This window comes from Haliaeetus leucocephalus, unplaced genomic scaffold, assembly GCF_000737465.1.
Source record: "Haliaeetus leucocephalus isolate CR32 unplaced genomic scaffold, Haliaeetus_leucocephalus-4.0 Scaffold68, whole genome shotgun sequence".
Lineage (NCBI taxonomy): Eukaryota > Metazoa > Chordata > Aves > Accipitriformes > Accipitridae > Haliaeetus > Haliaeetus leucocephalus.
In genome coordinates this window covers 2884098-2911037 of record NW_010972504.1, presented here as the reverse complement: position 1 = coordinate 2911037, position 26940 = coordinate 2884098, and the positions used below count along the sequence as shown (strand labels likewise).

The following is a 26940-nucleotide window of genomic DNA, read 5'->3' as shown; positions in this document are numbered from 1 at the left end:
CACTTATCATTTGTGAAAAGCAATAAAGTGGTTGTTGGTTGAAAGCCTTGCTTCCAAGCCCCTGCAATAAGCTGAAGGAGAAAGGGGACAGTTTCATACACTGATGATGGCTTGTCTGTGCCTAAAATACCTGCCCCTTGAATTCCACAGCAGAGAGCCAGCGGGTTTTGCTGTACAAATGCAAGAGAGATTCATGTGGATAGTCACAGCCCCAATGCCTATGGGAATAGTTCGCTGAAAAATAGTGAGCGCAGTTATTGCTAATGCAGCAAATACGACTTTGAATGCAGTGTTTAAAGAATCATTAACATCTTGTCTTGATCATGTGATGAGCTTTCCTGACAGGATTCAGCTTTGGGCTCTTTGAAGTGTTTTAGCCAAGTATTTACTCTCTGACTACATTACAGTAAATGCAGATCATTCACACTGCTGGCTTTAATCCCTGTTCCTTGGCCAAATTCCAACTTGAGTGATTTCATTTTTGCCTGTTGATGCCTAAATTCCTTATTGCCATTTTAGACTGCTGCTTCTACCCGTCGTGTCCTACCATGCAACGTTACGTTTCTGCATGTTGTTAGTCAGCCGGCGTCTTCCATCCCAGAGGTGACTGCAGTTTGGGGGTTGCTGTAATTCCCTTCGAGATCCTTGAGGCTGTAAAACAAGTGATGTCATTGCTTTGCTTAGCAAGTGTCACTTTCTCTCAGAAAGTCAATAAATGCCTCCGCTTCCTTTACTCCAGTACTGTGAAACGTGGTGGAAAACAAGAGGCAGTCGCTAGCAATTCTTCCTTTGAAATCCATGCCGTGGGAGAGGGCTGGGCTGCTCCGTTCAGCTGTAAAAGGGGATACCTTCTCTTAAAAGAAATGCAGCCGGAGGGTGGACGAAGCCCCTCGCACCCTGGGAGGCTGCCCTCCGGGGACCCCCCACTCCCTGCCCCATGCGATGTGCTTCAGCCTTCTAGCATGCAGGTCGCGGGATGCTCTGCTTGCAGGAGGGGAGCAAATCCCAGCTTTAGGGCACCTGGATCCAAATGGCCACTCGGGGCAGGACAAATTCCTCTCTGGGAGGAGCGGAGGGCTGAGGACAAGAACAGTCCCATAAATTCCAGCTGACAAACGCTTTAATGTGAACTCCCTCACCAGATGCCAAGTAGGTCCAGGTCTAGCTGGAAAAAACAGCCACAATTGCACAGAGCCATAAAGATAATGAGTACAGGGCAGGCTTGTGCATAGCAGGAGAGGTAGCTAGCCATGTCGGTGCTATTTTTACCCCCACCCCGCTTCCTTTGCGAGGACGTTTATATTTAGCAGCCTGTAGCTGCTGGCACTCTGGTAGGTGGCAAGGGGGGGAAGGATTCGGACTGGAATTTGTGGAGCACAGATTTTTGTCAGTGCAAAGCTGTTTGCCTTCTAAACCATTTGCACCTTTTTGAGGAGGGTGAGTGGACAGGGAGGGAGATGGAAAGACTCCTTCCCCTCATCGTCCTCCTCATTCACCTGAAGATGGATCTTTTATGTTCCCTGTATCTTTCCCGGTCCTGGAGTCAGGGACCCTTCGGGACATTATGGATGGGCTCGGTGGGGGATTGTCAGAGCAGGAATTGCTCAGCAGCTCATGCTGAGCACCTTCCCGTGACCTTCTGGTCCTGCGGTGTGGCTTGCTGTCTTGAGCATCCCATGCCACTCACTCCCTGCCAGGGTGGGACTTTGTCCCCAGCGCAGCGGGGTGACTGCTGTCCTTTGGGCACGGCAGGCGCGGGGGGGCTTGAGCGGCTCTGCAGCAGCCCCCAGCCCTCCAGCCCAGTCCCTCCCAGTCCCAGGTGGGGTGCCCTTTCCAAAAGGGCAGGAAAGGGGATGGTGCTCAGGGTTGGGATCTGCCCTCCTTGGTCCTGCAAGTGTGTTACCCAGGAGCTGGATAGCCTTTCATCCACTGTTAGGGGTGCACAGCATTGCTAAATCTCTCTTGAAACACAGAGCCTTCCTCTCCAAGCTGTGATTTAAGCATCTTGGGGGGCTGGTGAGGGGCAATCTCATGCAATTCTGTCTCTCTTCCCTGCCAGTTTCTAGTGAAAGCAGCCTGGTATCTTCGGGTGGATTTGAAGTCAGGTAATTGCAGCACTTGCTGCTGCAAGTGTGTCCTTGCACTTGCTGTGTTACGGCCACGTGCAAGGATCACTCGGGATGCTGCCAGTGCAGTTCGTTAGTGTAACCTTCACCAGAGATGTGTGGAAACTTGCTTATCTGAACATTAATGTGGAATGATTGTCTTTTATTTGAGCCTCTGATGTACTTGCTGGGAGCATCCCGGATTTCCCCTCAGCTCCTGTTTGCTGCATGGGAGTAAAATGGTGCCTAGCACAGGACCCTCTGTAGCTTTTACTAGTGCCACTTCAGCAGCATGCACAGCTGGAGCAAAACACTTCAAGTCTGTTTAGTTCCTTGGGTGCCTGCAACAGTAGCGGCATTTCCACACGCCAGCAGTGTCTGGATTAAAACTTGCTTAGCTTGCAAGGTAGGGAGCCAGATCAGAGCCATGGGCTGGGAAAATGGTCTCCAAGGTAAGTGTCAAGCTTTGCCTTCCCTTCAGAAGGAACAGCACTGCTTGGAGACTTTATTCTTGGCCACGAGGAAAGCACCAGCATGGAGACTTTGTTAACACAGCGTTCACTAGCGCCAACATCTTTGTTGTCAAAGCATGTTTCTGTAGTGCTGAGAAAACATTTAAATGTCTGAAGCCTGAAGTGGATGTGTCTAGCATCCTCCTGCCTCGCTTTGCAACTCAAAGCAGCCTCCAGTCTCCCTTCCCACCCCCAGCCAAATACCCCAGCCCTGATTCCAGGTGCACAAGCATCGCTGGCGAGCCTTCGGCTTTAGGGTTTTGCAGCATTAAAGGTGGGAGACGAGTGGGGATGGTTGAGGGGGGTGAGTCCCCAGGATTCAGGTGAATCCCAGGGATTTTCAGGGGATTGCACCCACAGCAGGGTGCCGTGCCTCACAGCAGAGCGTGGCAGGCACCCAAACAGAGTGTTTATATTGCTGACGGATAATCTTTTAAGCTTTCAGATGCAGGCGTGTCAACCCAAGGGTTCCCGTTGCCTTGGCGACGCGATGCATTAGCTCCCGGATGCTGTGTCTGATCGCATCAGTCTGGAATGTGATCACCGTTGGTTTGTGCTGATAAGCCCCCGGGTGGGGGGGCTGGGAAGGAGTGGGGAGAGCCAGGAGTAAGGGGGGGCCCGACCTGCTCCAGGGTTGCGGGAGAAGTTGCGGGATGTCAGTGCAGGAAAGAACTGCTCTGGGTAGCTTTTGATGCCTCTTTGGTACCAAGGGATGATCTTTCCCTTAAGATCCCCCTTGGGTGGGTGGGTGAGAGTAGCATTAAAGGAGGCCAGTGCATTTAATGGAAAATCCCCCGCCAGACAGGGTTGAGGCGATAAAGGCTGGTGGAGGAGCATCATCAGATTGGGAAGGGGCGAGGGACAGACCCGAACCTCCTCAGGCCTGGGACTGGAAGGGGCAGAGCTGTGGCTGGTTGGGGGTGAGACACTGATGTCCGCAGGTCCAGGGGACAGGGAGCCTGGGCTGTTTGCTTGGTCCGTGCTCGGCAGGAGGAATAACACCTGAGTGCAGCGGGGCCGGTGCTGAAGTCCAAACCATCCATAGACGGCTCTCGCAGCCCGGTCCCAGCTGCGCTGCTGAGCTACAGACAGGCCTGGCAAGAGCCGAAATAGGAAAGGCAAAGCGGCGTGTGGCTCCGAGACGCCCAGAGCGAACTCCTTCAGCCTGCTCGCGTGGCTGCTCAGACTCAGCATGCTTCGCCATGTGCCCCTTGAGGGTTTTCTTCATTTAAGGGTTTTATTGCTTTAATCAGATCCCTGGCTAAGGCGATTCTAATGCCCGTACAGGATGAGTCATTCAAGAGCTTGTGAGCAAGCTGTGAGCTTGAAGCATCTCCCCTGACCGTGGCTCTTGGGGATCCCCCCGGCCAGTACTGGCCCCACTCAGAATTTTGCTGCTGGCTCAGAAAGTCTTTCGTGCAAGGGCAAAGCAGAGACCAAACTGCCAGGGGAGCGGTGCCTCCTTGTACAGGGAAGAGTGTGGTATTCAATCTTTACCATCACTGTTTACTCTTTCTTGCTTTCCTTTTATTTCTACCCTGCTTTTCCCTGTTCCAGGCATTCCTGGAGTTTCCAAGGATGCGGTAAGGCGCAGCCTGTATTGGTACTTGCGATGCAGTGTGCCCTGGGCTCATCTCTGGTAACTAGCTCAGAAAAAGCTCCTTGCATCTCTTGACCACAGTCAGCTCTTAAAGACATGAGGAACCCGATTCCCTTGGTGACCATGTGGCTTCTCTTTTGCTCTGACACAGCAGCAGTGCCTTGGAGAAGAGGATGTTCCCAGGGACCCCTGCAGATCCCCGGCAGGGGAAATTCGGGTCGGGGTGCTGCCAGGGCTGGGGGGCCATCCCGTGCATCGTCCAGCCCTCTCAACCTGCTCTCTCCCCTGCAGGGCTCTGCCATCCCTCGCAGCACGAGGTAAAATGAACAAGATGAAAAACTTCAAGCGGAGGTTTTCACTCTCGGTTCCTCGGACGGAGACCATCGAGGAGTCGCTGACAGAGTTCACGGAGCAGTTCAACCAGCTCAACAACAGAAGGAATGAAGGTAAGGAGCCCCTGGGCCCCTACCGCGGCGCTGGGGCCGGTCGAGAGCATCTGGGGTCAGCGCTGCCAGCAAGCATCTCCACTCCAGGCCCCCCGGCCTTTTTCTGGGTGTGCTGACGTGTGGAAAGTTACTGCCCCTTTGTCTGTGTTGCTTTCCCCATCTATTCAGCAGGACTAATAATACCTTGTCATTAAATCTGATCTGAAGAGAGATTTATACTTGCATAAGGAAAGCCTTATAGGAGGGAAAGGTATTTGCACAAAAAGGAGAGGGATGACACATCTGTGGTTAAGGTAGAGAGTGTGAAAGCGTGGGATCTCCTCCTGCCTGCCCGAAGTGACAGTGGTGTTTGAGCCCTCACCAAGGCTCCGGGCTGACGCTTCCACCCAGCCAAAGGGGCTTCTCTCTCTGTTCAGGGGCTCGCCGAACCACCTTTTGCTCCTGGACCCACAGCCTTCTCCTGGGGTGCAGTTTTCAAGGTCCCAGGGAGCAGGGAGGTTTAGGGTTAACACCTCCATGAGCAGAACAGGGCACATCCCTTCTGCAAACAGAGCAGCCGCCTCACTGCAGGCTGGGGCAGGCTCTGCTGTCTCTGGCTATGGGCATATCAAGGGAGAGGCAATGCTCGAGGCATAAACCGAGAGCAGATCATGCCAAGACAGCCGTGCACGGACAAGCAGGCAGAGCCGCTGACAGGCAGGCGCTTGGAAACCTGATAAAGCTAGACTTGATTCATCCGGGGGTAAATTCACTGCTGCGGGTGCAAGGCTGAACCGCTCCTGGCGATCACGTCATGCGTTTGCTGCTGCCTCCTACCAAAACAACTCGCTTTGCCACAGGCCAGCCCGTTCATGTGTCGGTGCCCTCAGCTCCGCTCAGGTCACGTTCAAGCTCTTTTTCCCCTCACCCTGCAGCCACAATTGCTAGAAACTTTTGCTGCAAGCAGGGGCTGAGGCCGTGATGTAATTGCCTGGCACTCGCATCTGCCCCAGCAGGGAGGGATCGTCTCTCTGCCAGCTAACCTGCTTGAAAGAAGAGATGCAGTAACCTAATTTAGAGCTGGCTTTCCTCACTCCTGCAGCTCCTGACGCTCTTCTTTATCCCTCCAGACACCCAGGCTGCCCTGAACAGCATCCCTTCATGGCCTCCTTCCCCGCTCCTATACACACACCCCTCCCCTCCCACCCTAGCAAGCAGCGAGGGCTATAATTAGATTTGAGCCCTTAATTAGATGTGCAGAAGCTGCGGGGATGAAATGGTGCAAGGCTAAGAAAGTCCTGGGCGCTGACAGCTGCTCCTGCTGTTGCCTTCCTTGGGGGACTTCTGCTCTGGGATGTCTGAGCCTTGGCTCGTTATCTCCGCCGTGCAAACCGAGGCTTTGTTGGAGAGGCGATTTCCCCATTCTTCTGCTTTAATGAAGCGTCGGTCACGGTTCTTCCTTTGCCCTTGAATGGCAAACCAGTGCACGCAGCATCTGCCTATGCCCCCCACTCCGGCTTTTGGTCTCGCTCCTAAGGTAGCCAGGAAAGAATAAGAGCAAAGTGGACCGAGCCTGGGGCCAGGACTGAGGATGTTCCCGACCCTGTGGGGAGAGGTTGGACCAGTACTAGACCGTGACGTGGTAGGATCACCCGGGAATGCAGCAGGGACTCGGGGTCTGCCACACCACCCCGTGGGGTATGGCTCCTTGTGTGTTGCCAGGGGTTGCCCCAGTGCCAGCCCCCACCGGTCGAGACCTCCCTCCCTGCGTGGACACGGCACGTCCTGGCCCCTTGCCGCAGCTTTCCCTCCCAGCTGCCCCCCCTGCTCCCCACCGCACGGTTCCCAGTTTGCACCGGAGCCCTCTCCCACGCAGCACAGGCAAAACGCGCTGCCCCTGCCATACCCACCACCCGGATCCTGCTCCCTCCTGCCCGAGATCTCTTGATTAAGTTTCCCTTGGGGATTGTAAACAAGCCCGAGAAGTCACCTCCACAGTGCCCTTAATCTCCGTCTCCTGCAGGCTGCGGCTGTTGTTTATGAAGAGCCTTGACAGCCGCATTTGTCTGAGGCATCTCTTCGGCTGTTTAATAAACCACTCCTGGCTGGGAGCTATTTGCCCACATCCCTGTGCCAAGAGGACTTGGCGGGGGCTCAGCAAAGGGAAGCTGGAGGCATCAGTGCCGAGGGGCAGAGCTGGGGGGGGGCAGGACCCCCAGCACCCCGGGGTGATGAGGCATTGGGGTACGGCGTGGGAGTGTGATGCTTCAGATGTGTAAGGGGACGGGATCGTTTTGGTGGTGCTGGAGGGGATGAGAAGGGGGTTTGCGTGCAAGTTGCTCTCCTGCAGGGTTTGGTGGTGAGGTTTGGACCTTGGGGAGCTGCCTGGTGCAGAGAGGGCTCTGACTTTAGTTCTCTCGGAGGTGTTGGTCTCCTCCCTTTTACGGATGGAGAAATCAAAGTGCAGAGGGGCAAAACGACTTTGCTACAGTTGTGCAGAAAGCTGGTAGCGGAGCTGAGACTAGAGCCGTGGCAGTCACTCTTGTGCTGCTTCTCTTCCCCATGAAAGAGCTTTGCTTCAGGTTTCACCTTCCTTGCTCGGGATCTCTGAACGTGGCCCTGGGGCTCTCTCGGCCGTCTGCAGGGCAGGCAGGCTTGCCTGCAGTGCTCTGTTCTCTCCTGGTGAGCAGATGACCTGTGACAGTTCAGGGACTGTGATCACTGGCTCCAGAAAAGAGTGCTAATCACAGCAGAGATCAGCACATCATCTTTTCTTTCATCACCTCACAGAGCTCCTCAGGGAATTGCTTGCAGTTTTTATTTTCCCTCCAGCATCAGAAATCACAGGTTATCAGCATTCACAGGTCACGGCAGTCTGCAAATCCTGCACTTTGGGGGCTGCGAGTGCCTCCGCCTGTCCTTGGGGAGGAGGGTGATGCAGAGGCCAGAAGACCTTCTCGTGAAATGCTCCCAGAACATGTGCAGAGCTGCTCTGGCTCTGGCAACAGGACACGGCAAGGCCTTCTCGTGGGTAGAGCCCTGCCTCGTCTGTCGGTGATCCGGTGGGAAATCCCCAGCTCTGTCCTCTCCGTCCGGTAATTCTCATGACTTCACCCACAGAGGCTGATAAAATAAGGTCTGAGAGAAGCAGAGCTGGCAAATGGAAAAGCAAACAGCTTTCCAGCCTGGACACATCCCGTCACAGGCAATGTCACCTTGGCGGAGTCTGACAGTGCAGGGAGGGAAAGGGGGTGCCTGTGGTCAGAGCCTAATTTTCTTGCAGCCTGCCTCGGGGCGTCCGATGCCCCCCCACCCTGCCGTGCATCCCTCCCCTGGGCAGCACAGCCTGTCCTCAGCCACGGCGGCTGCTCAGACGAAAGCCCCTGGGTTAAGGAGAGCCCAAGCTGGGCTCTGCGCAGTATCTGATGTCCTTGAGAAAGGCCAGCACCATCTCCTCATCCTCAGAGATGAAGAACCTTCTCCATGGCTGCTCCAGCCTCACATTAAGGCTGAAGGCAGAGAGGCTCCTTCCTTTCCTCCTGGGCTTCCCCAGTCACCCATTCCTCTCCATACTCCAGATTTTCAGAGGTATGAGGTCTTGGTGTCTCCCATTTGCTTTGATAAGAGCTGGTGGCATTCAGCAACAGCTCCTATCTATGCCAAGGCTTTGCCCCAAAACAGCTACTACCTGATCTGTCCTCTGAGGCCAGAGAAGGTCGCAGTATTTGTGCTGCAAATCCTGCGTAACTCCTGGTTTGCAATGGCATAAATCAGAGCTAGGTCTGGCCTTTGGAGTGCAAGGCCACAAAGAAGTGATGATGAGGGGGAGGAAGGAGGATGAATAATCCAAGATCTGAGTGCAGCCCTGCCTCATGAGTGTAACAGAGCTTTGAGAGGAGAGTTCACACTTAGCAAAGTAATTAAAAGTTGTAAGTCAGGCAAGCAGTGAAAGGTTCTGGCCCCTTTCCTTGGGAGATCAAAGCTTGTTTTGGCAGAGGCAGTGTTTAAATATATTTATAAAAAAAGGCGGGAGGCTCGTCAAAGGCAGCCGCCGTGTCTGCGGTCTCACTTTAATTTGCTTTGATATCCCATGCAGCCTCATTATTTGCAGAGTGTCAGGGATCACCATAATCCACATGAAATGCCGAGCAGAATCAAACAGGCCCTCACGTTTGCATGCCCACAGCTTCACGTCTCCTCCCGCGAGCACCCAGCAAGGTCCTCCAGGCACAGGGGCAACCCCAGCCCTGCGAGAGCATCTCTGCGGGACTGGGTATCTCTGGGTGCTGGGGGCACCTCGCAACAACACAGGACGGACTGGGCTGGGACATCCCACCTGCCCTTTCTGGCCCCAGGGCAGCCAAAACACTTTTTCCCTCATCTCTGCAAGTCTTCTGTGTATTTTTACGTGTTTTTCCCATCCTGCGGTAGTTTACATCATTTGCGTATCCCATTCCTCTTTGCATGCGCTAGAATGTCCAGTTTGTCATTTTACCTCTGGCTTTACATCTGATGCTCTTGTAGATGAGGAGAGATTGACACTAATGTACCTGGTGGGTTGCTGGTTCAGAGAGACAGTGCTGCTGGTTTGCACCTTTCAGGGCAGGCTGCATCTTTTCCCAAGACTTTTGGCTTGTTTACCTATGGGAACCAGCACAAATTCACCCAAACTATCATTTAAAGTAGATTAGTTGAACTCCATTCAGTCAGATTTTAAATGGCCTTTGAGGGTTCTTTTTGATAATTTACTTAGGAAATGGGCAAGTTAAAAAGATTTGATCCAGTTTAATTGATCCACGTTAACTTCATTCCTGTGATTAATTCAGGGTAAGTTTCCAAACTGTTCCTGCACAAACAGATGGCCAGAAAGGGACAAGGACCAGAGTCCCGCAGCGGTCCTGGGAGAAGGGGTGACTCTGCCTTGTTCTTGCCTGGCTGCCCAAAATCTCCTGGCACTGTTTCAGATGCTCCCGAGCCCAGTGGCGTGGGCTGAACCCATCCCTTAGGTGCGGGCTGTCTGTCGAGGACACCCTGCATCCCTTAGCTCACGGGTCCCCTGGTCCCCCAGTGACCGTGGCACAAAACCGCATCTTTTCCCAGGTCACTTGCCTGCCACCTCTCATCCATCAGATGAGCAAATTGCAGCCAGGTCTCAGCCCTGCTCACCACCCCGTGAAAGCCAGCCCTCTTTCTCCAGTCTTCAGCAATGAGATCATCGCTGGCTGCCTGAACACATTGGGATCGGTGTGCCGAAATCTGCATTAGGCATAGCAGGGGATTGTCTCTGTGCAGCTCAGGGAAAGGGCTTGGCAAGTCGTCCCTGCTTGGTCCTACACCTTTTCAGAGGGAGTTGCATCCCTCCCTTGGGGAGGTGGTTCTCCTCCATCCCAGCACACCCAGTTAGCCCTGGCTCCTCCCTCCCAGCACACCCAGTTAGCGCTGCCTCCATCTGAATGGCATCCATGTGAGTCGGGGAAGTCCACTTCACTGGGGTCCAGGCGACCTGCATTGAACTCCTCAGTGTTTTGCTGTGCCAGTGTCTGGGTCTATGCATGCCAGAATATTCCTACCAACCAGCTGGTAATTACAGAGTGAGGAGGTTTAAGTGCAAGCCTCAAACTGGAGACCAGAGGGAGCTCAATGGCTTATTTTGTTCTGATTTCTTGCTCCTTTCAGGGTTTCTCGGGCTCAGTGAGGGTTCACACCTGGAGTCCCAAGAGAAGAGTTATTTTTCTGAACTGCTTTGGTTTTCAAGAGAGCTTTTGTGCTTCTGGGGACTGTGTGTCTGGTAAAGTGCAGCAGGTTGGGGCAGGAAAGCCTGGAGTGTTTTGTTTTACAGTAAATGACTCTGCAGCCTTTAATCCCAAACACCTTCTGAGAAACGGTCACATCCTTGGAGGAAAGTACCCTGATGTCTGTTAGTTTTGGTGGTTCCTGAGGCAGATTAGGTACGCGTGCTTGTAAGCTCCCCAGAGGCAGGGCTCTTTTTCTGTTTTGTTTTTGTACAGACCTAGCACAGAGGGATCCAGAGCCACGGTCAGGCACCAAGGTGTTCCTAAAGCGCAAATCATGTTTTGTCTAATGTGACTTTAGTGAAGATAAGGCTGGAAAGTTAAGATGAATGCTCACCCATGCAAAACCCTGTGGTGCTGCTGCAGAGGGGTGAGCTGCCTGGTGGGTTGAGCACTGGACTGGGACGTGGGAGATCCGGGTGGCCTTGGGTGTGAAGCAGTTCCCCTCCTCATCTGTCAAAAGAGACCTTCATTGCAGGGGGCTTCATGAGGGCACTTTGGGGGTGCTGCTGAGCAGAGCTGTGCGGTGGCGATGCACCAGGAGTCTGGAGCGAAAAGCAGGTATTCCCTCTGCCTCCTGGATATAGAAAAGGAAGAAGACTTTCCCATGGCCCCAGAGCATCTCCGGACCTCCCTGCCCTGCTCTCACTCTCTTTTCTCCAAAGCAAGTGCCTTGGGCCTTGGCACATCTGCTACCACTCCAGCAGCTTGCTCTCCTTTCTCTTTGTCCTCAGACCTGGCTCAAGGGCACCTGCAGCTGGGACATCTGGGCAGGGACTTCCGAGCAGACACCAGCCCCATCTCCCCCTCTGAGGTGGAAGGCCAGTCCCCGATGGCCGTGCGCTACCGCAACAACAACCAGCGCCGTTTCTCCATGGAGGCAAGTACCGCTGCAGGCTGGAGCGGGCAGAAGGGACGTGGCAAGTTCTGGTTGTCACCTGCCTGCTGGCTGGAAAAAACGGTGTTTGATTCGTGGGGACCTGGCAGCCTCAGACACGAGCCCTGATGTCCTCTTGGGTGCACTCAACGTGACTCCCATAGTAGCTGACAACCCCAGTGCGCATCCCCATGCACGTGCATGCACGCACACCTTCCTTTTTCCTTTGACTAAGGGTCCCACAGAAGCTGCACCCGTTGCTTCGTCATTAATACCAGCTCTGGTTAGAGAGCACTTCCCCTTGAATGTCTCTGGACAGTCCTCCTGTCATCTGATGCATTCATCGCCCGCTCTTCTGGCCCTCTCCGCAGGATGTCAGCAAGCGTCTTTCCCTGCCCATGGACATCCGCCTGCCCCCCGAGTTCTTGCAGAAGCTGCAGATGGAGAGCCCGGAGTTCCCCAAGCCCCTCAGCAGGATGTCCCGACGGGCTTCCCTCGTAAGTCTCACCCTGCAGAGCGAGCAGTACCGGGCACAGCGTCTCGCTTCGTGCATACAAGTCCCAGCCAGCAGATGCATGTGCTGGTTGCCACCCACCCATGCAGTCATGCCCTGCTGTGCAAGCTCACTTGTACCGCCTGTGCATCATGGAGATACGCGCGCACACATCCCTGCCCATGAAAATCCCTTTCTGCACGCTCCCAGCAGCACACATTCCCCCTACCATGCACATATGCATCTCTTCCCCTGCGTCACTCCTACGCATGCACATCTGCGTACTGCTGTGCAAATCCCCAGGCCTGCACATTCCTTCACTCACCTCTGCACACACCTGGCTTTCCTCTTGGCCTGGCTCCTTCCAAATAGGAGGCGGAAAGCCTCCCGCGGTTTAGCAAGTGCCAGAGCCTCTGCTAGTTGAAATGCAAATGCCGATAAATAATGAATTAGCTTTTGCATCAGTGTTGGCATTTCAGTTTCTTTACTGCAGAGCATCAGCATATGTAGGAGCAAAAACCCGGTGCCCTGTTTACAAATGTGCAAGCTTGTGTCCTGCTGCCCAGGAGTGCTCAGTGCTATACAGATACAACAGCGAGGTCTCAGCAGGCGTCTTCAGATCTGGCATGCCTATTCAGGGAGAGGGAGGAGAAGAGGAGAGCTTGCATTTACCTCCCTGTTCTGTCTAATCAATAAAATAGACACAGCCAGAGCAATGTGTCATTAATATTCATGGTCCCCCCCATGAATAAGGCATGCTCCTGCAATGCTCCCAGTATGGCTCTGGGGGGTGTACAGCACCTCAGATTGCAGCAGCCACCTCATTTCCCTGCTCAGGACACATCTGTTCCCAGGGTGCGCAGAGGGTTTGGGGAAGCCAAAATGGCATTAAAAAAACACTATGTTCCCTTGGGATTTGCTGGTCCATATGCAGCCTGCAAGAAAGCAGCTTGTGAGAGCTTGGTGGTGTGGTCAGTGCTTGTTGCAAGGAAAAAGCCTTTTCCGTGGGGCAGATCTGGTGAGCAGGGGATGCTGTGAGAGCATCCCAGACCTGGGGCTGCTGATTCTCCCGGCAGAGCCCTGGGCACAGTGTAGGGGGGCTCCTTCAGTGCCTCCCCCAGGGGATCCTTTCCCTGCACGGCCCTTATCTTTGCCTGCTGATTGACAGCTGTCCATCCAGCTCCATCTGCTGATGGTGGGTGGCATGGCATGGGCCCTTGGCTCAGGAGAGGGGGGCAGTGGTGCTGGGTTGGGGGGCCTGCCCTGGCACACAGATAACCCAGACTAACCAAGGAGGTGCCTCTGTCCCCACAGAAAACTGCAATTTCAGGGGTCTGCTAAGGAGTGACGCCTAAATCTGTGGCCTTGCAGTGGTTGCCCTTCTTTCACCGGGTACACGAGAGCAGGTCTCAGCAATATGTTAAAGAGTTACTGTTCCAAATGGGAAAATATCCCTTTCACGCTTGATTTAAACAGCACACAGAGAAATGAAAGGAGTCAGTAAAAACCAGGACATAGGAAAGCACTCAAGAAAAGGGCTGGGCATCGGCAGCAGGATCCCACGAGGCTTCTGCCATAGAAAAGGCATCAGCTCTTTGCAAATCACGGCTCCTGTTTGACTCGGCCGCTGCTGGGGGCATGTCAGGGTGGTGGATGAGAGGAGAAGGGAATTGCAGGGGTGGCAGCGGGAAGGGGCAGTCGTGCAGGCTGCGGCCGCCCTGGGGTACGGGATGCAGGCGCCATCCATTTCACTGAAGCAGCCAGTGGGTTATGAAGGTTTTCTGATTGATTGCCTAGTCACCTGCAGGGCTTCTCCAGGAAAGTAATGGACTTTATCTACTTAGATCAGCTGGGCTTCTGCATGCAAACACCTGATCTGCCCTCAAAGCTGTTCCTGTCCAGTGTCCTTGACCTTCCCCCCGGAGGTGAAGCCATCCCTGGATGAGATCCCTCCCAGTGATGTTTTCCTTTCTCTCTTACAGTCAGATATTGGGTTTGGGAAGCTGGAAACCTATGTTAAACTGGACAAACTGGGAGAGGTGAGTAGACTATGAAACCCTGTAAGGATTTAAATTGTTAGAAGGGCAGCTTGAAGTGCAAAGGGCAGACTGTAGCCAAATTTCTTCAATACCTCGCAATTTTTAGACCAAGTCTTTCTGTGGACTTCAGACTTGGCCCTGTAGCTTCAAATGATCCTTCCTCCAAATGTTATGGAGTATATCAGTGTTGTGCCACCCTGGTAAATGGTCTGCATGGCTTGTATTTTCTCTCCCCCCAACCCAGGGCACTTATGCCACTGTCTTCAAGGGACGCAGCAAGCTGACCGAAAACCTCGTTGCCCTGAAGGAAATCCGCCTGGAGCACGAGGAAGGGGCACCTTGCACGGCCATACGGGAAGGTGAGGGCAGGAGGGGCTTTTCCCCATCGCAGCCCTCCTGAGCAATGCTGGCGGATTTGGGACAGGGTGGTGCAGGTCGAGCCGTATCCAGGTCCTGCTGCCCCAACCTGCCATCTCCTCTCCTCGCAGTGTCACTGCTGAAAAACCTGAAACACGCCAACATCGTGACCCTGCACGACATCATCCACACGGAGCGCTCCCTCACCCTCGTCTTCGAGTACCTGGTGGGTCTGGAGGGGCTTTCTGCGGCAGCAGGGGGGCAGTTGCCCCTCTGCAGGTGGGCGATGGGGGCTGAGGGAAGGACAGGCTGACGTGTGCTTCCTCTTGCAGGACAACGACCTCAAACAGTACCTCGACAACTGTGGGAACCTGATGAGCGTGCACAACGTGAAGGTAAGACGGTGCTGCCTGGGACCCCGTACCCCTGCCTCTCCCCACATGAGTGCAGTCTAGGGTGTTACAGGGCTGGGTGAGGCTGGATACCCCTTCTCTCCTCACTTCAGCCTTCTTAACTCTGACCTTTTTCAGCCTGCTCTGATGCTCCACAAGGTTTTCTCCAAGTCACTGCCACCCTAAATAAAATGACTGTGCATGCAGACTTTGTTCAGCCCCTTTTCGGGATTGCTGGTGATGGGCCTGAACAATTGTCTACAGTGTGTCCCACACCAGGCCGGCTTCGAGGGGGTCTTTCCGGGCCATGACTTTAAGAGCCCTTGAGACAGACTCATTTTTGGTGCCCGTGTTCCAGTGCTAAATGCCAGCCCCTTCTCCTCCCCACAGATCTTCATGTTCCAGCTGCTGCGTGGTCTGGCTTATTGTCACGGGAGAAAGATCCTGCACCGAGACCTCAAACCCCAGAACCTGCTCATCAACGAGAGAGGAGAGCTCAAGCTGGCTGACTTTGGTAGGTGGACCTCTCTGGGGAAGGTGCAGCATTGCAAGAAGGTGCAGCTAGGTGCAGCTCCTTGACGCCCATCCCCTTCATCCTCAGGACTAGCCAGAGCCAAGTCAGTCCCTACAAAAACGTATTCTAATGAAGTGGTCACGCTGTGGTACCGGCCCCCCGACGTCCTGCTGGGATCTACAGAATATTCCACACCCATCGACATGTGGTGAGCCATGGGTCCAAACCGAGCTTCCCAGGGTCTCCGGGACGGTGGGTCGGGCATTTCCATCCGTCCGCCAGTGCAGCACCATACGTGCCCACAGTGCTGGTGACACCAGAGGGTGGTGGGCTCTCCCAGGGACCACGCTGTTTTCCATGACCCCTGGCGTTCAAGGTCTTTGGAGCACACTGTCCACATCAGGGGTGAACGGTTACCCGTAACAGATTGGGGATACAGCTCCTGGAGCTCATTTCGTTCTCCAGGAAGCTCAGCCCTGGCCAAGGGGTGGTGGGGCATCCCCAGGGCTTCTCCCTCGCTAATCCCAGAGCCTCTGCTGCTGCTTTAGGGGTGTTGGGTGCATCCACTATGAGATGGTCACCGGCCGGCCCATGTTCCCCGGTTCCACGGTGAAAGAAGAGCTGCATTTGATCTTCAGGCTGCTGGGTGAGTCTTCTGCTGTCTCCCAAATCCCCACGCGAGGGCAGTGGCTGACTGCAGGAGCGGTGACAAAGCGCAGCCTCGGAAGCTTGGAGGGAGCCCAGCCCGTTGGCAAAGCCTTGCAGTGGCGTGGGCAGGCGTGGGCAGGAGTGGGCAGGCGTGGGCAGGAGTGGGCAGAGGCTGCCTGCAGCCTCCCCCCAGGCTTGCAGTCAAGCAGAGGTGTGAGGGCGAGGAGCTCCTCGCCGGCTGCCCCGTGGGATGCGCAGGCGAATCCCAGCCTGCCGGGGATATTCGTGCCCTCTCTCTCCTGGGCAGGATCCTGGCATTCGCATGCATGAGGCTCTTCTCTCTGCACCAAGTGAGGATGACAGGTTTCCCTCTCTCCCCCTCTCAGGAACCCCAACAGAAGACACCTGGCCTGGAATAGCATCCAACGAGGAGTTTAAGGCTTACAATTTCACCCAGTACCGAGCCCAGCCGTTAATAAATCACGCTCCAAGGTACCTTCTTGAGCAGGGACACGTAAGGCATGGTGGGCTTGCGCTGGTCGTAAACAGGAGCCTGGGGAGACCAGTTTCGTTTCCTCCTTGGGGTGCCGGCAGCTTCTGAATGCAGCTGTGCACTGGAGGTCCCAGCTGCCACTTGTCCCTTGCATTGACGATTGCAGTGTCTCCTGGGTGCAATAATGCTCCGTTTTTCATTTCCTCCTTCTCTAAGGCTGGACTCAGAAGGGATTGACTTGCTGATGAACCTCCTTCTGGTGAGTGGTAGAGCAGTCCAGGTCGATGGCAAAGGGAATTGCTGAAGTGAAGGTACTCTGGCTGCCCTCACACTGATTTTGGAGCCAGGCAGGAGACGAGCTGCGACTGCAGAATAAGTCATAGCCCTACAGCTATGGCATTGTAGGTGCTAATCCCAACCACTAAGGATGGTGAATCATCCTTCACCCTGTGTCCTTTCACACAAGTGAGAGGACACAAACCTGATGATCCATAAGGCACGACATGACTAGTGCACTCACAGTCACACAGTGTGTGCTGTCCCTTGTGCACATGCAAATGGTACTAGTAATTGCCTGCACACCCCCATGGTGAGCACAGTGTTTGGACACACTGCCACCCACGCGGCATATGAAATTGCTTGGGGACTTACATGTGCATAGGTGCACAAATGTGCACACACCCTGTATGGGGCCTCTGTGCCCACTTGAATGCCGTCTCGCACATGCAGACTGTATGTAATTGCCTTTCTCTGGGACTTTGTGCAGTACGAAGCCAAAGGCCGGATTTCGGCGGAGGCAGCCCTGCGGCACGCTTACTTCAAGAGCCTGGGAGAGCGGGTGCACCTCCTGCCTGACAGTAAGTGCAGGCTGTCCTCTCGCCTGGGGGATGTGGAGCAAAGAGCTTCTGCGCAGCCCGAGGGTGATGGTTTGCAGCCAGATCTCTTCGGGATGCCTCCTGTCTTTGCTTACTCCGAGGAAATGGGTGCTTCTGCAGCAGGGTGGAGTGGGAGCTTGGGGGCTGCAAAAGCAAGAAACGGTTTTGGGCAGGACGGTGTAGAGTAGGAGTGAGTGTGAAAGGAAAGCTCTGATGAGGTGCAGTGCTGCATTTGGGCGCTGCTGTCCCTCCTGGCTCTGGGTTTGCAGACTGCTGCTGGCTCAGCCAGCTGGACTGACCCCTTTCTCTCTGTCCCCTCTGCCTAGACGTCTCCATCTTCTCCCTGAAGGAGATTCAGCTTCAAAAGGACCCTGGCTACCGAGGCTCAGCCTTCCAGCAGTCAGGTAGGACTGGGGAAAATCATGCTGACCTCTCCCAGGTGGTGCCACGGACCGTGCTGGCACTGAGGTTACTCCCAGTGGGTCCCACATAGGAAAAAGCCAAACCTGATCCCTGACCCCCGCTTTAGTCCACAAGTTACCCCGGGACATCCTTGCTTGTCACCTACCACAGTACCAAAGTCACATCTAGGTGTCCCGAGGACCTCCTCTGTGAATGCCGTGGGCTCGTAACCTCCTAACCCGCAGGGCTCGGCTTCTCTGCAAAGTGTCACTCACCGTCTGCCCTCTCTGACCCATCTCTCTCTCTCTTCCTCAGCCCGAGGGAAGAACAGGAGGCAGAGTATATTTTAAACTCGGATCTCGCGTTCCCCTTGTCACCATGGAGATCAAAGCACTGAGAAAGGAGACGGCAACACGCTCCCACCTGACCCACCGCAGAATTACTGACTCGAGCAGGATGATGCTGAAGCGCCCTTGGCCACAGGCTCTCCCCTGCCTGTCCCCACAACCACAGCCCCTAGCAGCTGCTGTTGATGGACCTGTGGCCTTTTTCCCCTCTTGTTTTCACGTTGCCCCCATCAGACGTGAGCCGCTGCCCTCTTGTGCAGGTGCTCTAGTGAGGAGCTGCCCTGGGCACTGCCCGGAGCGCAGGATCGTGAGCTGCCCCAGGGAACCGCTCGCTGCCCTTGGGGGGGTGAGCTGGGCATGGGGAGGTTTTGTGAGCAGAGAGTGGTATCTCCAAAGCTGGGCGGTGGATCGTAGCGTTTGGCCCAGGCAGGCATTTTGGAAAAAGTACCTTTGCTCGGACAACCTGCTCTGCACCCCCTGTTTCTTGGGGAGACACTTTGCAGCCACGTTACGAGTCGGGGGCATGACCCAGCCTGGCACTGGAGAGACTGCACCTGAAGCACAAAAACCAGGGCAGCCCTCCTTTATTTGCCCTTGCCTCTGCTTACATACCCCTTTTTTCTCTCCCCATCTTTGATACCTGAATCCTGGCAAGGATGGAGCAGCTGGGAGGAGGGGGCTTCCCCTTGCTTCCCCCAGCATCTCCCCCTCCTTGCCACCATTGCATTTCCAAATTCAGTCAGCTGGCTGCTCCCCAGGGATGTCCTGAGCTGAGACCAAGGGTTGGCTTATCCCTCCTGGGGTACCTGCTGGTAGGGCTGTGCAGAAGCGGGGGCAGATGAGCATCAGCTCCGTGCTGCCTCCCATTGCTGCGCTGAGCCCTTCAGCCAGCCTTTCCCAAGCACCGACGGAGCAGCCCCTTTCTCATCGCCGAGCCTGCCGCCCCCCCAGCCCGGGACCCTCTCCGCCATCATCACAAGGGGCAGGACACGGTTCCCAGACAAGCGCATCTCCCCCCGTCCCGTCGCCGAGCCCCGTGCGACGTGGCAGAGCCCGAGCCGTGCAGCTTCTCCGTACCAAAGTGTTGCACACACCCACCTCAGTGCATTTCTACCCAGAGGAAGGGGGAGAGGTGCCAAACCTCCCACAGCTCAGCTGTGGGGACCAGAAATAGACCCGGAGAGAAGCAAATCATCCCTCAAACCTCTTCGCCTGGCCTCTACATTTGTAGCCAACGCCAGATCATACCAGCCCTGACTCAGATCGATGCCGTGAGACTGAGGTGTGTGCTTAGATCTGAGCGTGCTTTGCTGGCCGAGGACTGCTCCTGGTGCGTTTTCCTCTCCATCCGCTTCAGGAACGTGCCAAATCCATCCTGAGCGAAGAGGCCCTGCTGCACCTCTCCCCCACAGCCTGCAAACAGCCCGAAACGTCTTCGAGTGTGTGAGTGTTGCAAGAAGTCTTTCTACTGTATAATATTCACATCCTTTTCTTGGCTGTCCCAGATGACTAGTCCTCTCGCCCATCGGTCCTCCAGCCCATGGATGTGGCCAGGAGACTCTGGACTTGGCAGGTGCTGTGACTGTCACCGGGCACTGGCACTGGCAGGACATGCTGATTGATGTCTTAACCTGTCACGCTCCCAGCCTGGGAGGCATTGCTCAGGGGACGGTAACTCTCCATGCCACTGTTTTCCCATCGAGCAGGGACAGAGGGCTCTGTTTTCTGCTTTGCTCTGCAGCATTTCTTCTGTGATCCTTGGAAAATGCAAAGCGTGAGGATAAATACGGAGACCCCCAAGCCTCCCAAAGCTTCTGGGGTGACTCCTCCCTGTGCCAGTGCTGGATGCGCCCTCCGAGCTTCCCCCATCAGACCAAAGCTGTTAATTCGGGTTTGTCCTAGACAAGCATCCAGACGTCTGCATTGTTTGAGGTTTGCCCATCCCTACTCAGTTCCCTTCTCGGTATGTCCAGCATACGGCAGGCTGAATAGTTCATTAATTGTTTCCATTTGATAGGGAAGAGCATGAATAGCCATCAGCCACCAGTGACGCATTTCACCCTGATGTCAGGGTAGCGTTTTGCCTGGTTTCCTACACCCGGTTCCTGCTGCATGGGGTTTTTCAGTAGGGAGGTTTGCAAAGGGAGGTGTTGGCTGGAGTAAGTCTGAACTCTCGCACTGTCATATTTTCTTTCACAAAGGCATTTTCTACAGGAATTTCCTTGGCATGGCAGGGATCTGCGGTGCAGACTTGCACTTCCCAGGGCAGCCAGCTCCTATCGGGAATTAGCAGCTCAGCAGGCAGGCCAGCTCACGGGCGCAGCGTCTGCCCCTGCGGCAGCACCTTCAGGTACACGGGGCGAAAAGTGCTGGCGTCCCCGGGGGGGTCAGAGCCTCCCCTGAGGTCTGTGAGCACAGATCGGACCGGAGGGAGCAGGAACCCCCTCCACCCACTCTTGGGAAGCCCATTCAGGACACGTTCGACCTGTCTTCGTGCAGTTTTCTTGCTTGGCGTTACCATCCCCATGCGCTGAGATTGCCTTGGGCATAAAGCGTGCTGGGGCAGCGGGTGCCCAGCTGAGCCGTCCTGCTTTCACGCCGGGAGGACGGAGGCAGACCATGCTGGACCACCAGATCGGTGTGCTCTCAGGTCTCCCCGTGTAAGAGAGGTATTCCTCTTGAAGGTCAAGGTCACCTACGGGAACCGCTGGGGAGAAACGTCGGGGAAAAGACCTAGCAATGACCGTGTAGACAGGACTGCTTTACCCGGGATCAGATAGCAAAGAGAAAGGGCCTGTTAGCTGCTGTTTATTCTTGCATAGCCTTTGCCTTTCCTCCTACAAGTCCTCCCTGAAGGAGACACTATTATTGACTAGCCCTGTGTGCTACTAACAGCCTGAATTTAAGATAACCCCTTTTGTTCCACCACATCTAGTGGATATTTGATTCCTATTCAGAAGGGCGATAGCGTGTGTAAATATTGGTGCCTCACCGAGCGAGGTTCGATTTACAAGCTCCTGTCGCTGCTGCGTTTGCACGTGTCGGCTGGCAGAGCCCCGAGCGTCTGATCTCCCACGGCACGCTGCCCGCCAAACCTTCCCGACCGCGAAGAAAAGGAGCTGCAGGTTGGCAGCGATCAGTGCCGGGAGCCGAATCCCCCTTTCTCCATCTCCTGGATAGTGTTACAGTCCCCCTGAGGAGCGCGGGGTCCGGTTGGGTTTATGAGGACCAAGATCCCGTGGATGCCCCGGTTTATAGAAGCCCCGAGCAGAGCGGTACCCCGCTCCTCCCCGCAAGGGGAGGAAATCTGCAGCAGGGCTCCCGCTGCCGATGGCATCGCTCCCTGCCTGCTCCGGCAGCTCATCCCCGGGCAGGCTTTCCCTAGCGTTTGGATCGCCAGCCGGCTCTTAAGTTGGATTTTTTTAAAGTAGCGCTAATGAAAATGCTGGGAATGTCTGTGGCTCGCCGGCATTTTTTTCATTTCACGTGTTCTCCCATCCGTCACTTTGCAGAGTAACTGGCCCTCCTCGCAGATGGGGAGTTTTGACAAAAGGAAACTGTTGCTTTGTCTTCCAGACATTTTTCTTGCAATTTTTTTTTTTTACCAGTTCTGGTGGAAAATGGAGTTTTGGCTGTGCCCTCAGGAAAGGCTGTATTCTTTCGTCTCTCCAGCTGATAGCTAGTTAAAGAAATGTAAGTAAAGTAATGTGTAAAGCAAGGTCTGTGTTACGGGACAACAATAAAACTTACAGGCAGAGCTATTTAATTTCACTCTCTCCATACACACGCCTTTCCTGGCCCAAACCGTTGCCAGATCTGTGTCAAGATTTTAAATAACAAAACTACATTGTATCTTGGAGACTAAGGACAAAAAAAGTGGATTTTTTCCTCCCCCTTACACATGATAAAAAAAAAAGTAATTGGAAGGCTGTTTTCCCAAGCTTCTCAAATGTTTTGTTTTGTTTTTTTCCCCATGACTTATCTTCAGTCAGAAATTAGGCTAGCATAAAACAGGAGCCAGAGCTCCCAGAGCAGGCTAGGAACAGGCAGGTGGGAAAACAGTAAAGAAAGAGTCTAACCCACTGGACTGAGGAAAGTAAAAGGTTTAACGTGTGTGTCCCAAGGACGGGGAAGGGACCGGACCTGGGGGTGGGAGCGTGCCCGGCCTTACGTGGCCAAACTCTGCTTTCACCAGCCTAAATCTGGCATCTTGCAGCCACGCAAGCCCAGGTTTGCTCAGAGCACGGAGCCAGCGATGGCTGAGCGGGTCCTGCGAGGGCCATCAGGTCTTGAGCCCGAAATACCTGAGGTTAAAAGTGACAGGATCTCACCTGCCGAAAGCTGTGGCTCTCTGCCCGACCGTGCTGCTCCGGCCGTGCCGCACCGCCGTCCTGCCTCTGTACGCTCGAGTCTTGTAAGAAATGTGTTTGGATGTCCCCTTAGCACTCCCCGGTAGCGATGTCTGGGCACAAACACTATGAAACCCACTTTCTGGTTTCTTCATTGCCTTCTTTCCTCCTCAGCATTATGCTTGTCCTACAGCCTACAGCAGGAAAAATAGATCCAAGCGGCGAGGATACACATACTGTGAATGTTCTCTGGTGTGATTCATTTGCAGAATACCAGTAATATATTTAACTAGAGTTGTACAAATGAAAGATGCATTTTAAAAGAAATGATTTTAAAGATTTATTCCAAAAGAAGCAATGATTTTTTTATAGAAAGTTTTTCTGGAATAAATGGAAAGGTACAAAAAAAAAAAAGAATAAAAGATTGTATCCATCTATCAATCTTGTGTCTGAATGTTTTATAAGAATATTTCAATTTTTGTATTCAGATGTGTCATGGACTATTTTGTGGATGTGCTCATTTTATTGCTAAGGCTTATATTACAGTTGTATTGTGAACGCTCCAAAGCCAAGATTGGACAATAAACTTTATTGAATACAGGATAGTTTTGTACAGGATATAATTTTTTTCTTTTCTTTTTTTTTTTTTGGTAGGAGAAGGATCCACTTTGTTTTTGAATTTCAGCTAGGTAGCACTGACATCTCGGGCACGCAGGTCCCTTGGCAGGCTCCTGAGCGGTGAGTTGCTCCGTGCTGGGCGTGCAGGGGACGCAGGCTGCCGGACCGTGGCAGGGATTGTGCCGTGCCGTGCCGTGCCCTGGTTGTGCCTTCCCGCAGACTCATTCCCCACAGCTGCTTTCTGTGCAGCTCCAGGATGCCTTTTGTTTTCACTCCTGCTAGCCAGGGCATTTTTCAGCTGGCTATGGTAAACTCCCAGGCACAGACTTGGTGCAAAAGGAGTTTCCCACTACCTGATATTTGCAGGAGGTTGAAACAAAAGACCTCAGAAACTTATGTGCAATAGGAAAATGTTTCTGTGGTCCCTTGCACGGACCCTAAGGCCCTAAACAAATATTGCCATAAGCCTATCAGGCAAATAAAGCACAGAGCTGACGTGCCCAGCCCATGGTTGCAAAGTGACTGAAGGGCAGAGCTGGCGAAGGGACAGGGGAGCCCGGTTTCCCACAGCTCTAGCAGCTAAAAATCTCCCTGAGATCCGAGCTATTCAGCGCAGCGATCCCCTTTACATATTCCTGCTCTCTGGCCCATCGGTGCTGAAGAGAAGTTATGGCCACCCGGGTCTGGGGGACCCGGGACGAGCCAGAGGTGGAGGACGGGGGGACCTGTGGGATCTTTGGGGCCAGACCCGTGGTGTGAGCCCGTGGACGACGGGCGGCTGGTTTAGGGAAGGGGGCAATGCCCTTCATCCCCCTCCCCGGGCTGCACCTCCAGCCAGCGCCCAACCTGCCTGAGTCACGTTCAGGCACTGGTGTGGGCAGATCCCCAGTAACAAGCTGTTTGCCAAACCAGTTCCTCCATCTGCCGCTCTCATTCCTCCAGTCTCGCGGCAGCTGCCGGCACTGGGTCGGGGGAAATGCCACCGGGCAGTCCCAGCCCATGGACCCGACCGGCATTTGGATGTTCCCGGCTGCCCAAATAACCACGACCTCCCCGCTCCATGTCACTTAGGGGGATCCTTCTCCCTCACAAGGATGCTCAAGGCAGGTCACCCATCGCTCCCCGGGTCTCTCAGTGTATCTGCAAGGCGGGGACGATACCTGCTGCGCTCAACGAGATTATTTGTGTGTCATTAAATTACAGGTGCGTCTCGGGAGGCTCAGCCTGGTCGTTTCCTTGCAGCCTGCAGCCCTCCTCTGCTGCAGTTTTAGTGCAGTAAAGGAGGAAGCACGTTGATTCCAGCTAAATCGGAGTGGGTGTGTGAATTATTTCAGTTGGACGGTAGGAAAACATGTAGGTGAGCGCTTCCTCCTTTTAGACAAGTGTCACAGGATCTGTAATAACTGGGCCAAGATCTCAGGCTAATGCTTGACCTAGAAGTGGAGCCAAGCTTTCCAAATCACACAGTGTGTTTTAAAACTCTTGACCCTGAAATAACATGAGGTGAACACCTCTCTTGTGTGCTGCCTGCCGTTCCAGCTGCCCAGCCCATTCGTGCTGCGTTGCTGAGCACCTTACATGCAGCCTAGAATAATTCAACCCATTGTATGGAGAATTTACCCGGTGTTGTAAGAAGCATCATGTCTTTTCTCAGTAACGTTCAATGAGTCGGGGTGGTTATTTTCTTACCTGCTTAAGCTTGCTTGGTGGTGGGTTTTTTGGGCTGAGTTACAGCTGTTGAAAGGCATCGGTGCGCCTGTCTCCAAACGCGCATGCGGCTCGTCGGCCCATCGTACCAGACGCGTCGTTGCTGGGATAACGTGTTTGGGTTTCTGAGGGTGTCAGCCCAGATTTTCCCTTTGTGGTCTCTTGGCAAAAGGGGGAAAACCATTCGACAGTATCTCAGCCCCAGGCCCTTGGCCGCAGCTGCCAACCCAAACACTGGCAAAAGCCTTGAAGGAGCCTGTCCCCAGGCGCCTGCTGTCCCAAGCCCACCCGTGGGGCCTCAGCTGGTTCCACCCCAAGGAAACCTTTAGAAAACCTATTACTAGAATTGAATTTCCCCACTGTGTTGAGACTGGGCTAAGAGAAGTGATGCCAGCATCACAACAGCAAATCTGAACAAAATCTGGCTTCTCGGTTGAAGGTCTATAGAGTAGTCACTGCAAAGCAGGACCGATCATGTTAAAGGAGTAATTGCTCCACTGGCTGAAAAGATTAACTAATATAGTGTGAAAAAACCCCGCTGTGTCTCTTGCTGCCCCAGGAACATGCGAGGGCACAGGAAGCAAAAGGAAGGTGCTTCTCAAATGCTTGTCGGATCTTTTTGAGCAGCAATGGCACGCACCGACTGCTGCTGCTCTCTCTGATCATGCTGCTCTGCTATTCCTTCATTCATGATTTCACTTTGCAGTTTGCAGCAAGCGCAAAAATGTGGGTGTTTAATTCATTGCAAGTACAACATTGATTTCAGTTTGGAAAACAGCCTAAAGTGCCTCCTCGTGAAGCTAATTCTGGTATTGCACATACTCATAGTCCTGTGGCTTGCATTTTTATGAGCTACTTCTGAGGATCTGGGTTTCAGTATGTGGAGCCAGAAAGGATCAGTGTGTTCTTATGCTGACTAACCCACCTACGCTTCGTTTCTTATTTGCAAGCATATCTTGCATGATTTGTGTTATCCCTGATAAAATGGCCTGATATTCCTGGAAGCAAGTGTGCTGGCATTTAGGCCATTGCTTAGCAAAGTGGGGTCAACTGTTGTAGCTGGGGTAGGGGTTGTACTAACATTTGTAACTTCTGGTGCCTGGATGCTGCCTTTTCATCTGGGAGTGGACACAGTGAACCTGAAAAGGTGGGGAAAGCATTGCTCAGCCATTTTATAATTGGGAAAGTCAGGGCCCAGAGAGCTGATGCTATCAAGTGATGGTGATGCAGTAATGGAAGCCAGGAGCAGACTGCAGGTCTCCTGACTCCCTATCTGGTAAGGGGAGAACCAAGATCAAGATTGACATCAAGAATGTGGTCCAGGGGAGCCACGGGTAAAGCCCTGTCAGCCCTTTTATTGGGGCATGGCAGGCACCCGGTGTGTGGAAGATAAGGATCTGCTGTTTCATCAAGTAACCCCCAGCTCCATGCACAAGGAGGTGTATGGACAGAGAGGGTCAGGAGATGATCTTCCCAGCAGCATTTTGATGGAAAGGCCTTTACTGTCACAATCCTTCTTCCTTTGTGCTATTTTGTCCCCACTTATTGATGGAGGAAGAGAAGCTGAGGTAGTCTGCAGTGGCGTGGCCTCTCAAAGCTGGTTACTGCCTGGCAGGGAGAGCCTGAGGCTGTGGCTCACAGGCCTGTGCATCAGCCTCCTCCTCCCCTCCATCCTGCCATCCAGGCTATTAAGGAAGATGGTTTATCACGTAATGATAAAACCCAATTTCCGGCCATGCTGTTGACTCACTCCGTGTCTGTAAGCAAAGAGCGAGCTTCATTCCTCAGTTTCCCCATCAGTAAAAGGGGATAACAACATTGCTCCATCCCTCCAGGCAGCTGAGCTGTTTCTTTGATTGCTTAATGGTTTCAGGTACAGGTGCCTGGCAGCCACAGTTCTGCCTTCAGGGCCATCAGGGGTTTATTGCCCAGCTATTCTGGGTTATTGCCCCCAGTCGCCTTGTTCCCTTGGGTGGTGGAAGGGGGTATGATCCTGTTCTCCTTACTCTGGGAAGACTCCAGCAGATGCCACAGCCAGGGAAGAACAAAGACTCAGATGCAATTTGGATTAGCTAAACATTAAGCTATGTCCAGGTGGAAATAAGCACCTACAGCCCCGGAGCAGCATTCCTGAGGCACAGGTCACGGGACGTGTGAGTACGTGTGTGGGGTCCGCTGGCACGGGAAGGGACCTGGTGTGCAGGCCTGGAGCCAGCCCTCTGTCATGGCTGAGCTCCATCCATTCTGGTTTGCCTGGAAAGAGCGTTCTAAAAATTGCTAGTCTTTCCTCGCTAAAGTAGGTGAAATATTTATAAATCCATCCTCTAGAGGAGACCTTTTGCGTAAGCATCAACCACTCCGACTTCAAAAGGCGCACGCACCCGCACCCCCCCCC

At 53.8% G+C, this 26940-nt stretch overlaps 1 protein-coding gene across 1 annotated transcript; it reads left to right on the top strand.

Moving 5' to 3' along the window:
- The first annotated feature begins 4539 nt into the window (after positions 1-4539).
- On the top strand, positions 4540-17874 carry CDK18 (cyclin-dependent kinase 18). The gene is made up of 15 exons (XM_010579413.1): positions 4540-4663; positions 11181-11314; positions 11683-11808; positions 13787-13843; positions 14088-14202; positions 14332-14426; positions 14533-14595; positions 14983-15106; positions 15194-15314; positions 15655-15752; positions 16141-16246; positions 16464-16506; positions 17014-17104; positions 17449-17526; positions 17840-17874. Exons 1-15 carry the CDS (start codon positions 4540-4542, stop codon positions 17872-17874), a joined length of 1410 nt encoding a protein of 469 aa, XP_010577715.1.
- The last annotated feature ends 9066 nt before the right edge of the window (positions 17875-26940 follow it).